The sequence below is a fragment of the Cyprinus carpio genome, chromosome A4, assembly GCF_018340385.1.
Source record: "Cyprinus carpio isolate SPL01 chromosome A4, ASM1834038v1, whole genome shotgun sequence".
Classification (NCBI taxonomy): Eukaryota; Metazoa; Chordata; class Actinopteri; order Cypriniformes; family Cyprinidae; genus Cyprinus; species Cyprinus carpio.
In genome coordinates this window covers 10,464,785-10,479,267 of record NC_056575.1, presented here as the reverse complement: position 1 = coordinate 10,479,267, position 14,483 = coordinate 10,464,785, and the positions used below count along the sequence as shown (strand labels likewise).

The following is a 14,483-nucleotide window of genomic DNA, read 5'->3' as shown; positions in this document are numbered from 1 at the left end:
GAAACATGTGAACAAGAGCCGCTCTATAAACTCAAGCAGCATTAACACTGAAACGTTAAGCCTCTGTATTTAGTGCAGAGTTTTACCTGCTAATATTATTGTGGCTTTGACATCTTATACATGCACAGGAAGCGTGCCTATTGGTCACTCAGGAAGCATATGGTTGCTGTCCAAAGAACATAGGAACAGGTCATCATCAGTAATTGTCAATTTTACACTTTGATTTGCATTTAACTCTTTAAATGAGCAGTTTCCCTGCAGCACTTGTTGATTATGGAAGGAGTGGAGAGTGTTTGACCCTGAGCTTAATTAATGCAGAAAGATAGATTGTCCAATCCAATAATCCAATTTAAGTTTATTAGCCATTAGACACTGTGCATCTGTCTCTCTCTCTCTCTCTGTATATATCTCAAATACATGAGTCTTACATGGTGCTGCAAGGGGCCCACCAATTATTATTTGATCTAAAACTCATTTATGTGAAAAATACACAAAAATGTGTAAAGTTAAGAATCTAAAAGTTTCATTGTCCCTCTCACATTAAAAGCTGTTAGGTCAAATTTAAATATAATGTACAAGTCTATGACTCAGTACTTCAATAATGGTTATTCTAAATGGTTTTAATAGGCCACGCAAAAATGAAATGATTAAAAATGTCTTTTTGGCCATATAGCAAAAGTCACTGGGGTCCAGATGTTTTGGACCCCACTGATTTTAATTCTAAAAACTAAAAATTCATAATATTGTCCTTGTGTATCATCGCAGAAAGAAGGTTTGGATCAGCATGAGGGTGAGTAAATTATGTCATCACATCATTATGACATCATGTTTTATTTGTTTTTTTTTTTTATCATCGCAGAAAGAAGGTTTGGATCAGCATGAGGTTTTTTAAGGAAATCTCTGAAATAGCCATTCTCCTTTCTTCTTTTTCATCTTTTCGTCCATTGCTCATCTTCCTGTGGATTGAAAGAGCAGGGGAAAGAGAAGAGTCTGTTCCCAGACGAATCAACACCAGAGACCGGCCTTCTTCTGAAGCCTGACCCCAGACATGCCAAAGGATCAATCAATTACCTCTCCACTTCAGCAATCAAACAACATTATTATCAGGCATCAGCTCGTCGACCTGGAAAGGCTGGCGAATCAAAGGCTGCTGTGATGTAGCTGCCAGAGCTCTGTGGCTCGGCGCTAACAGAGAGTGGCACCTGCCCTCCACTCCAGGAGGTGAAACACAAAGAGGCAGGGACACGCACACAAACACAGGAGCACACACTTATGTGCACACATTGAGGTGTTAAGATGAAAGGTGTAGACCATACGGCTAACTAGACACCCACATCCATCTGACCTCAAAAACCCGGAGCATACATGCACACAAACAAGTCAGTGAATTACCATCCTATACAGCTCTTCAAAAGCACTATGTTAATGACTAATACATTTATATATGGTCTTAGTCAGCCTTTTCAGTGTGCTGGTATGTTGAAATTATAACACTGGACACTAAAGGGATAGTTCACAAAAAAAAACAAAAAAAACGTTATATAGACAAAAACAGTTGAGCTAATCTTGGGTGAATAATATAATGTAATGTAATGTAATATAAATAGATATTAATTATTATTATTAAATATTAAATAATTTTGTTTTTATTACATACCCACAATAGATTCAACCCCAAAGTTATAGATTGATAACTGTCCCAAATACAACACTTTTTCTCACTTCATAATGCTTAAATCAGGTTGTTGATCTCTAAAATGGGAGCAAATGAGAAAGCCTTGGTTACATAAAAGCTCGAGAAATTAAATAAAGCCTATCAATTAGCTTCAAAGAGTAAAATCAATGCAAAAAGGCCCGAAACCACTCATGGCACAATTATTTATTTAGCTAAACCCAACTAGACCATTTATTAAAGAAGAGAGCATGTTTGCCTGAAACTCACAAATACATCTGTGCCACTACCTACCTCTAAATTGATACAAAACACAAATTCGTAGTCAAAACAAGAGGGGGGAAATGACAACAGCTGTAATCAAAAGGCAGAAAGCAACAAAAAGGAGCAAAAAGGTCAGAAAATGGGTGGGAAAATGATTAAAAATTCAAGGATTCCATAATCCTGTGAGAACTGGGCCACCTCTGCACTTCAACTTGGCCAAACCACAGAGAAGTCAAGGTCAAAGGTCACAGGCGAACACCACAGAGAAAACAAGGTGAGAGTGACATTCCACCCTGCCACAGATCTTGCAAATCCACTCCGAGCCATCCTCTATAATTCATAAAGTTCCCAGCTGGAGCACAGTCCAGCCACTGGAGGCTGAAATCAAATGCACAGAGGTGAGAGAAACCGGTTTCGTTATTATAGGGAGAAGTTATTGTGTCTGACTGACCACAACAGTGAGCGCCATTATTAATGGGGAGCTGTCCAGCAGCACACTGACTGTAGTTTTGTTTGACAACAGGAGGGATAGCAGTGTCCTGCTGGGGTCAAAGGTCATTAGTAGCAGTAGGGGTATAGGCACTGTGCTTATATGATACGCTTTGGTCATTACTGTATCAGAGTGCCCGGGCCTGAGAGAGACCGAGAGAGAGAAGAGGCATGTTTAATGCATGGCCAGGTGTGTGCAGCTAGCCGAGGCTATTCCGGGCCACAGTGATGACTATCACTGCATTAGAGCGGCCACTGGGCAGCATTAATCTTTAATAACACTCATGCGAGGATTCATGAGCTGCCTAAGATCTTCATGACACTGGTCCTTATTCTTTTCGGTCCGCGTGTGTGCATATGACAACTGGTGGACTGTTGACTGATGAAGTAAGGATTTGGGGGTTTCATCCCAACTCTGTGAGCAAAAGGCAGACAAAAGTATGTGTGTATATATAGCACTAAATATATATACACACCCAGAAGTCTAAGAACACATTGCAAATCAGGAGTTTTATGAATTTAAAGCTGGCCTGGATTTATTTATTTTTAAGTAAAACAACAAAAAAGCTAACAAAAACACACACACAAATAAAACAAAAACAAAAAATTCTACACAATTCTTTTCACAATTTCAATTGAAACTTTTAATTTATTAATTTTTTTTTTTAAAATTTTTTTTGAATTTAAAATGTTTTAAAAAGCAGCATTGTTAGTAGTAGTCTATATGATTTTTTTGAATCCTATTGTATGTTTGTATGCTACCGTCCTTACATTTCTATTCCAGCTATCCATTCATTCCTGTTAGGACTCCAGACACTCACCTTGACAACGGCTCTCTCACTGCCTATCCACACCTTCCCTGGCTACCGCTTAGCAACAGAATGGGCTATTCTAGCAGTTTCCTGTTTGAAATCATCTTTTTTGTAACACTGGGCATTGTGAGTGAGTCAGCGCTCACATTGTAGAGTGTGATAACAGGGGTGACTTCAGTAACTGCAACTGCAACTTTGAAATGTTCAGCTTTTGTTGATAGTGTTCATACTAGCCAGGAAACCAGTAAGAAGTGCTCTATTGCTTACTGATTACTGCATACATGCAGTATATACTGTACACTGCCTACTGCATAGTTTTTTAAAAAATTTTAAAAATTACTGTATATAAAACAATATACATTGTTTCTAAGAGTAGTATGCTACTTTTGTCACATGATCTTTTAATGTTGCATATTTACTTCTGCAAGTGGCAGTTTTTGTACAAACCTTTCTTCTCCAATCAGATTTCCAATTTCTTTTATTAAAAAAATTAAATTTCAATTTATGATTTTGGATTTTTTATTTGAGAGGCTGGGTATGTGTTTATGCTTTGGGTGGGTGTGACAGAATATGCAAATTTACTCAGCATTACTCTCATTAATTGTCAGCAATGGGAATATACAATGACGTTTAACTCAAAAAGTTAAACTTTAAAAAGTTTTCTATGGGAAAAGACAAGGCTTAGACCCCCACTGGTCCGTCAAATCTCCACCACAATCTCAGGCAGACGTGTGGCTTTATTAAATTCCAAAGTTAGTGAGACACAGAGGCAACTTGCTGAAGTGGCACTTTTTCACGGCGACTCTTTTGTTCGATACTCAGCTCTTTAGTATTTACTTATGTATGGAGCCCAGCAGAGAGGAGAAAGAGATAAAGGGCATCTGCAAGATAAAGCCATACCATAGATGAGAGAAACAAGAGCACAGCAGCAATCTCCCCCTCCCTTCATAAAAGCGTGGATGTCCGTCACTGCCACGCAATACAAATAGCTGTGCTGCTACCTCTGCCTGTTTTCTAACCTTTACCTTGGAAAAAAACACCCTCTTCCTCTTCACTGTTCTGTTTCTCTCTGATGTATAATGCAGTGCAATATTCACATCTATGGCTCATAGTGTTTGGGCACATATGAGAGGGGTTATTTACTCAAGAAAATCCCTGGATATATGAGAAAAGATTACAAAAAGACGAAGGAAAGGCGCAGCTGCGGATACTCTTAAGACTGGCACGCCGACTGTGATGCTCACACTGAATTCTAATGTAGGCTGGATTTGAACAAAAGGACAGGGTGCTGAAGTAAGAATGCGAGGCATACACTTGTTTGTCATCAAATTAGGACAAGGGTTTAAATATAACATGTAAAGCTGGGTGAAAAGGTGTTCGCAACCCATTTTACTTCAATAATCTAAAGTATTTCAGAGAAAAAAATGGATATTTAATAAGAAAACAGTATTAAGGGACTTGGTTTTATCCATTGGGAATTGATTAGATTGTAAAAAGTGTCCCCTACATGACATTTATTTGAAGGAAAAAAGCTGAAAAACAAAGAGGGCTTGATGAAAAGAAAGTCGTTTCAGAGGCGAAGGAAGTAATTACATTTTGATGAAAGATTATGAAGACAAATATTTTTCTTTGGCCTTTTTGGACATGTATTTTTCACAATAAGTCCACACTGCAAAAAATAATTCCTAATGAGTTTTTAAGTCGTCTTTTTAACTTGCTTTCTAAAAAAAAAGATCAAAAATTTGTAAAGAATGAAAGAAAATAAAGAATTTTAAAATAAGCAAAAAATAATGAATAAATAAATATTACTTAAATTACACAATACTTAAAATTGACTACATTTATTATAGTTTTTTTATTATTTATTTATTTATTGCTTTATTTTAGATATTTTAACTGATAAAAATGAAGGAAAAAAATATGAGGATTTACATGCAATTAATTTTGATTTCATGTCGACTTTAAAGCTCAGTATGATCTAGCCAGGTGCAAGAGCCCCCAAGCAAAACCAGCAACTAATGAAGAGATTTTAATAGGGTTCTTAATACCTGGAAAGTAACCCTAAAACAGTTCTAGCTCTTATTTTGAAACTTTCAGCTGTGGTGGTCTGTCTGAAGTAAATGTGCGGGTACTGTTTGTCCTTTCCGTTGTAAGAGGACACCAAATCAGCCGGAGACACTGCAAGTTGCACATACTAACGCTGGATCGATGGCTCTCCCCTAATCTCTGTCAACACAGAGGGAAGGAAAAGCGACAGAGAGAGGGGGAGCAGAAAGACATCTGTGTGAAAAATGCTCGTTGCACAACGAAAGCAACCAACAGATTATTATAGCCTGACAAAAGCCCCAATTGGGCCAGAAAGCCAGCTAAACAAACCCTCTCCAATCAGAGCTCATTGATAATTGCAAGTGATGCTGGTGTTCAGTGTCTTCTGTCAGTTCAGATACATCAATACAGCATTTAGACTCTACACCTGAATGAGAAGCCACAACATAACCAGTTATGACATAACCAGTCACGCTACATGTGGTAAAATGATACTGCTTTTGACTGATACAGACAAACACGATGGCACTGAGGCCTGTGGGAACTGAATGAATACTCAAGATTCAATAAAAAAAAAATAATAATAAAGTTATATTTTAGTTTTAAAATGTGTTTTATTTATGCTTAAAAAGAGAAAAGAAATTGGCAATGAGGTAAGAAAAATAAATAAAAAGATGACTAAATAAATAAATAAATAAGAATTTAACCATTCAATTTAATTTACTTTACAATTTGCAATATTTTATTCGTATCTTGCTATTTGTTAAGTTACATTTGTTGTTTCAGTTCAAACGTTCTAAATTATATTTATGCTTAAAAGGAAAAAGGAAATGGCGAATGTGGTAAGAAAAATTTAATACAATTTTATTTAAATTTAAAATGTTAATTTTATTTTATTTAAACATTTAATTTAATTTAATTCACAATTTGCATTATTTTATGCAAATTGTCTTGCAAAGTTTATTTGTAAAAAGTTACATTGTAAAAATTCTGAATTATGTTATATTTATGCTTAAAACAAGAAAGGAAATTGCCAGTTTGGGAAAGAAAAATAAAGATGGCTAAACAATAATAATTGAACAATAAATATTAACTGCTAAATGGAGATCTATTAAGATATTATTAAGTATAAGTTTGTTTATATAACACTAAAGTTTGACTTTCTCTCCAGGAAATGTCTGCCAGATGGTCCACGGAAAGCTAGCCTCCTACACACAACTGACAAGTTCTTTGTAAGGTGATAGTGACTTTTAAAAAGATGTTTAACAATGTGAAAATATGATACGTCATTTGCACACTTTCACAGGCGGAAAGCTTTCCGTCATCACGAGCCAATCGGATGACAGTGATGAAGCCTTATTAGGCTCTAGGGTGTGCTTATCATATTAGCAGCAGATATCCTAAAACTTTCACAGAGATCCTTTACTGACACTTGGTCCTAAAATGTGCTGACAGTAGATGATCAAGAAAGTCCTTCTCTTGTCGTGGCTCTTTATTTCTGCACTGTCCCATCATCATGGCAGTCTTCATATCTTGTGCAGGGCAAGACATGTCCAGATAATGCCCTGACGTGACTGGATGGATGAAAGAGTAGATGAATGAAAGGATGAATACCTGGAAAAATATACAGATAGTGTTTCCATTCACTTCAACGGTAGTTGCTTGGCTGGCGCATGCTCCTTCCATCTGGGCTAAAACGATTTTGTTTAAAGAATATTTCGATATTTTTACTTGATGACAAAACAAAAAGGAAGTAAGAAAGTGTATTTTGGCTGTGTATAAACAACTAAAATAACCGTATAAAAGTGGATTTAGGTTCTACACACAATTGTAGCTTCCACACAAGAATCAGTCATGAGATTACACTGTCAACTTATGATGAACTACCACCATCTTCTCCCAACATAAGAAAATAGACATCAAGGGCGATGTTTTGACATTGTCCAATCACATCACTGTAACTCACATTTTTAAACTTCCTGCTTCAGGTCTTCTCCTATTTTTTTTAGGAGGGACAGCTACCTGGATTATAAGTATATTTTAGACTATTGTAAAACGTATAGAAAAGCAGCATTGTGTTTTATCTGTGGTCACAAACAGTCAAACTGGTACAATAATGGAGAGAATGTGTTTAACGCTACGCCACCAGTGGAAAAAAAGTACAAAATTGTCCATGAAATTGGGCTCAGCCATCAATAACTCTAAAAGTTTTGACACTTCTCAAATAGCCTCCTCTGTGATCTGCAGAAGTGCATTTTCCCATCCCTTTGAAGAAATTGATACCTTGTGTAAAAGAGAGCAAGAGAGAGATCAAAAAGAGGGGATGGGGGGAAAAAGATGCTACAACAGGGAAAAAATACCTACAATTGTATCTAAGTGTGAAACTGATAAACTGTTAAACTGAGAGCAAAAACTGAGAGAAATACAGGGCAGAGGAAGAAAAGACATACTACATACAAACATAATTTTTACACTGATAAAGCTGTTATATGGTTTGTGTAAAGTTTTCTTCAAAAAAAAAAAAATTATTGTTTGTGTTTGGTAATAATTCTTTTTACACTTTTATTTAGCAAGGATGCATTAAATGTGACAGTGAAGACTTTTACATCAATACAAAATATTTTATAAAATTTCAAATAAATTGTCATTCTGAACTTTTGAAGCACCAAATCAACATATTAATATATCTGAAGGATCAAGTGACACTGAAGACTGGAAATAAAATAAACCTGTTCTTTAAATTGTAAAAATATTTCACAATAAATCTGCTTTTTACTGTATTTTGATTAAATGAAGCCTTGGTGAGCATAAAAGACTTTAATCAAAAACATTTCAACTTTTGAACAATAGTGTATATTTAAATTTTATTTAAATGATAGATTTGAATATTCATGAATATTCGCTTTATGTCACACTATTAAAATATCAAATATCGGTTTCAAATGCCAACTCATGTTGACACACAAACACACATCAAACTAACAATCAATGTTTTTCTTAACTTCTCAAATGTCGCTTTCATTTCAACTACCAATACCTCGTTCAGGCTCCTTCCGCCCACCCCAGCCCGGCGACCCTAACATCTGCTCTCTGGCCGGGGTGTGATCTAACAGACTCCGGGCCCTGCCAGGCCTAATCACCTCTGAGTGTGGATGCATACAAGGGGAGAGATTATGGCAAGCCGAGAGTGCCCCCTTTTCAAAATGCCAACCTCAGTCAGGGCAGGAGGGTTTAAATATCACTCAAATGTCAGTGTGAGGCCCCACAAGTCAAACTAAATTACCTCCTACCTGTTCTGTCTCCCCTTTCGCTGTAGTAAGCATGTCTCCAATTTACATGCATAGCCAAACACACAAATAAACATAAAATCCCACGTATGAGGGAGTGAGGCAGACAGTCACTGAAAAACACACCAGCTAACAGACTAACATGAAACACTGCAAGTACTTTCAAACTGATTCAAGTAGTTGAAAGCAACAGAAACATACACAAACACACACAGACACGTACACAAGCGGGCTTTATGGAGCAACAGTATTGATCTATCAGGAGAGATTTGATACTCGGCAAAGTGTTTTCGCACTTTCGCTGTACAGTGCAAGCGGAGCCCATATATTAACATACAGTGAGCGGGTCTGGAGACGTGTGAAGCTCCCCAAAGGGATTATCGACCTCCTCGGACTGCTCCTGCCCAGCATCAATCAAAAAAAGCATCAAGTCCACACCTCTGAGATCTTCAATGTCAGCCTCTTCCACAGAGACTATCGATCACAAATTGCTTGGTGAATTGATTGGCAGTAACATTAAGAGCCTGGTATTGATCTCGGCATAAGTTTAGGTTCTTCTCGGTCACTAATAAAACAAACTCCTGCATCAGGAGTACAGTTCGTCTTCGATTGGTCCGTAGAGTTTAATAAAGGGGTCAAGATTTGGCTGGTTAGCATGGTCCAGTTAGCCCCTGTAACTACAGCTTTCTGGCAACAAAAGCTACTTTTTCCTTTGATGTCTATTCGTGATATATATTTCATATATATATATATATATATATATATATATATATATATATATATTATATATATATATATATATATATATATGATATAAATATATTGAATATATATATATATTATATATATTTATTATTTTTTAGTTTTTTTCTCGATTTGACATATTTCTCTGTCTGCTGACTTTGACACAATGAATGTGAATATTAAATGTTGTTCATTATTGATGACTCATCATTAAATTATCATTACACAATTTTAAACACTTACAGTATGACAAAACTTTATAAAAATAGCCTATGCTTAAAATACTGTTTAATGTTTATAATATATTTAGAATGTTTATACATTTTTTAAAAAAATTATAAAAACATTAAAAGTTTGGTCTTTTAAAAACCGCTGAAGAAATTATGTTGGAAAATGACAGAATTTTTCAAAAATTTATAAAAAGGTTAAAATGTTTGGTGTGCAAAATATGCTTACAATATATTTTTTCACATTTTACACATATTCTGAATAGTTTTTTAGTTTCCATTTTCATTTTAGTTCAAGTTTTAATAATTTTATTGTGTAGTACATAAAGTTAAACTGAATTAAAATGAGAAATGTTTCCTTGGCAACATATTTTATTTAATTTCAGTTGACATTTATTTAATTTCAAGTAACAATTTTTTATGGTTTTAATTTTAGCTTCCTTTTTGGTTTTAGTTAATAATACCTCTGTCTTAAACACTGCTTTAGAAATTATGATGAGAAAAAATAAGAGTGCAAAATATGTATCATAAGCCTATGATAAGTCTAGTCTGTTTTCCTGTTATAGTCCAAATCTTCCCCACTGTACATATTGCAAATTAAAATGCTATTTCCATCAACCAAAACATGTAATTTTAGAGTAAACTTAATGAAATATAATTTTGCTGAAATGGAATAATAAAATAACTTTTAGACTAAAATAAATCAAAAGCTAAAAAATATGATTCTGACAATAACTGATTAATCACATGCGATATACAGACAAACAAAAAACTGTTTCAAACTACATCCAAAAGCAAAGATGGATCGTTCTCCAGAAATGACAGTCCTCATAGGTTTGAATGTGTATCAGTGCAGCAAAGCATTAAGCACACCGAATACAGCCAAGGACGGGCGGCCACACATCAGGCTCCTCACAGACGACTATGACTGATAGCAGCCATTATGTGGCGGCAGGCGAAAGGTGGAGAGCAGTCACTCGTTTATTCATGCATTCATTTGTTCGGTCCGTCACCTCAGCAGGGACCAGATGAGCTGTCCATACTGTCGGAGCGATGATCCGCCTGCCATTCATCTCAGACGGACAGCTGTCTGACACGCCCTCTGCCCATCCCCTGCTGCTGTCGCCCTGCTCACATGACCACTGAGAGCAGCTCATTCAGATTAATGAACACGGCTAGAATACATCAGTGTGCAGCAGGTGCCTCCTCCTCATTGTAGGCGTACTGTGTAATATTTTCTGTATTATTGGTGGTGGAGGAATAATAGCAGGAGGAAAAAAGATGCATTTTCCCCAAATGATTGTTAGCAACAGAGTTGATGCATTCATATCCTGAAAATATAAGTTTTGTAATGGACTAAATGGGGATATTATGCACATGTTGCTAGGAATGTTTGGTAAGCTCAACATAAGTTTATCACCATTGTGGTGACTGATACGTAAAATAATGAGGACAGACCTGAGAAGCAGACGAGCTGAAAAGACAACAAGCAGCGATTTGGTACCATTATGACAAAACTGACAAATTAGATGCTTTTGTGCTCAGATTAACAATGAAGATCAGAGCTAAACCTGAGCTAGCAATTCATTTTTCTCAAGAATATGTGATTGATACCTGTGCAAAACTCACTGCCCCAATTCTATGCAGTTGCTAGTTGACCGCATAGCCAAAAGTCACAAAAGCCCATCATGAAATCACTAGACATGGATAGAATATCTTTATAATAATGCATTTAAACACTAAGAAACACATCCACACATCTCTCCTAAACAACACCATTTTTGTTCAAGTCACATTCTTAAGCTTATTATTAATATAGGTTTAAATACTAATTAGGGTTAAAGGTTGAAATGCTACTATAATAGTGTTGCTTGACTTGCCATGGGTTGAAATGTCTAGAATAATATAATTTGACAGAAAATCTGCTTTCTATTCATATGTGGTATAGAAATGCAAGCTGTACATCCACACCTTGCATTAACACCAACAGGTCTTTTAAAAGAGCATTTGAGAAAGGTGTTACATCCAGGACAAAATAGCATCAAGCCATCTGAGAGTGACAGTGACCATGTCTGGAAAAAAAACAAAACAAAAAAAAACAGGGAAAATCGATGCACTGTGGCACGGATGTTATTGCGAGCAATAGGAGTATCGGGAAGTCAGGTCACATTATGGGCAGGGCGACCATGCTTGGGATATGCCTCTGTATTAGAGCCGTAATATGACAGGGCATTAGTGGGCTGGACCGATGATCCAATAGATTAGGAGATTGAAAGGAAAATTGAAAGCAGAGCGGTTCTAAACGGAACACTCCAATTGATACCGTCAGAACAAATCAAAATCAATAGTAGGGGCTCGGAAACGACGCGGTAATGGTTGCTGGCCATGAAAAATATGAAAAGAAAGGGGGAAAAAAAGATCACATGCCATGGCCGAGGAGACAGATGAAGCATGGGAGAGTTTAAACAGCTTGCTGAAATGCAGCTTTATAAAGCATGTTTGGCTGACGAGTATTTGTGAACAGGACCTACCTAAGCAATGGCTGAAAGATGACCGTAATGTTTCTGGCTCCTGGTTTACACAGGAACTTAGTCTCTCCTCCCTCAATCAGGTTATCATCAGCTCCACCTGGGTAGAAAGACACAGGAAAAAAAAAACCGATTAAACAGATTTTCTTACAAAATACTGTTTTTATATGGACCCTTTACATGGGATGCGCTCTTGCGTTCTGCTACACAGAGTGACAGAATACAACAGAATGCAAGTGTTTTGAGAAACATTTTTAGAAATTAAACTTCATTAAAGTTGAAACTGTGCCTTTGAAACAGTGTTCAGGCAAAAAAAGCTAAAAGATAAAGTGAAACACATCACAGTGGAGTCTGTATGGAGTCTGTATGGCATATGAAAAAGTAAAACAGTGCAGACAAATGCAATAATTTTTTCACATATAAAAAGAGAAACATGAGTACGGCACACTTATGGTGTCCTATGATAATATATAGTTTAGTGGTCATTACACAAAAATATCGGACTGCTAAAGCATAGCAAAGCAAAGAAAAAAAATTTAACAAAACAAAAAATTAAGCACAAAAAAAAGCCAAAAAGCAAAAGCAATGCACAAAAAAAAACTAAGAACAAAAAACTAAACTAAACAAAAAAACAAAGCACAAAACAAAAAGAAAAAAAGCCAAACAGCAAATGACAAAAAAGTAAAACAAAAATCTGAAAACAAAAAGCAAAAGCAAAGCACAAAATAAAAGCAAAAGCAAAGCAAAGCAAATCAAAACAGCAAAAACAAACAAAAACCAAAGCAAAACAAAAATGTAAATATTGTGGTCAACCATCAGAAAAGTTTAATTTTGTCAAATCATTGCAATCTACAACAAGCCATATAGAGAGATACAAGACTCCCCCCTCCTCTCTCTCCCATTTGCCCCTTTGTGTATGTGCGTAGTCCTGCGCTAACAGGGTTAATAAGAAAATCATGGCTGTGTAACTCTCTCATGATGAGGCAGGGCCCAAAAAAATGAAGTGAGCTCCAATCCTTATTAGCTCCACTCATCCACAAGTAATCAATATAATTGACAGCAAGAGAATCAAGTCTGCCATCAATAAGAACATTCCCGGGTGGACAGAAGGTGTGTGCGTGGCCTCATGGGTCGGTGAACAGAAGTGCCAAGGCGTCAGCCCACTGGCATTTCTCTCGCACCGTGACAATGTTATTCATTAAAATTTCACAGCCCTTTGAGACTGCCACTGGAGAGACTGCTGTAACTACGTAGCACTACGCCTGGGCACTGCTATCCTGACAAACACCAGGCAGGAAACACACACACATCTGAGACACTTATGTGCACAACACACACACAAGTCCTCAGTGGAGAATCACTTTAATTGCTTTTATCAGTCAGTTGTTACATGAGATTTCTTGCCCAAGGGATGGGAAATGAGTCCAGGCCCAGAAACACAAATATTAAAGCCAGACACACATAAAGCATGTGTGTGATGGATTTGGACTGCTGTGGAATTACAAGTGAAGCAAAAGAGTGTGCTTGTATGATTTGTCTCCAACGTTGTGATCTCAGACCCACTGGTGTGGGTTTAATCGCAAAGCTGGAATCAGAGTCATCCTGTGTTCATTGTTTAGAGAGACAAGACATGCTTCAAATGAGAAATGGGTTCACCTTTCACTGCACTAAAAACCCTGCAGCACACCTGTCCAGCATCCAAACGCACCTCCCGCTGCTGTCCTTGTCATTCCCACCTTCCTGAGATTCTTCATCGAACAGGTTTTGATGAAAACCTCCCTCTCTCTTATTTCATTTCCACCCCTTTTTCTCATTATAAAGACAAGAGGATTCTTTATCCTCTCTAAAAGCTTCCTGGTTGGAGCTCTGACTGTTTTTCAAAGTTGTTGCTCTGGAAAGGGAACTCATCTTTGTCATCCTTTGCTTCCTGTTTCTCTTTTTCTCTCAATATATCCAATCCCTCTCCCGTTAATCCAATTAAGACTCAATTACAACAGCAAAACAAGAAAACACAGCTGCCACCGCAAATGCTGACTCTGACCTAGACAAGCGATGAGAGGAGAGAAAAACACAGTGAGAGAGACAGAGGACAGAACTGTTACAAAAACAGCTGTATGAAAAAAAGGCATAAGTTCAACTAGGTAGGTAGGAAATAGGAAATAGGTAGAAATCAACTGAAAATAGTGAGAGTTACAATATAGCTGTAAAATTGCCTGTTATTCTTTTAATAAAATAAAAAATTAAAGTATTATTTGTAATAAATAAATAAATAAATAATTTTATTATTATTATTATATTTAATTAGAACAAATATTAACAATGGAAAAATAAGAAATTATTAAGAAAATATACTATTATATTAATAAAAGTATTTAGGAGTAGTAGATTATAATAATGATGATAATAATAATAAT

At 36.3% G+C, this 14,483-nt stretch overlaps 1 protein-coding gene across 1 annotated transcript in view; it reads right to left on the bottom strand.

Annotated features, from left to right (window-relative positions):
- Positions 1–14,483, bottom strand: part of LOC109093744 (exocyst complex component 4) — a 99,159-nt gene that overhangs the window by 46,303 nt on the left and 38,373 nt on the right. Inside the window, exon 11 of the mRNA XM_042740256.1 lies at positions 12,073–12,169. Within this exon, the coding sequence (XP_042596190.1) occupies positions 12,073–12,169 (97 nt within the window). The remainder of the gene's footprint in view (positions 1–12,072; positions 12,170–14,483) is intronic.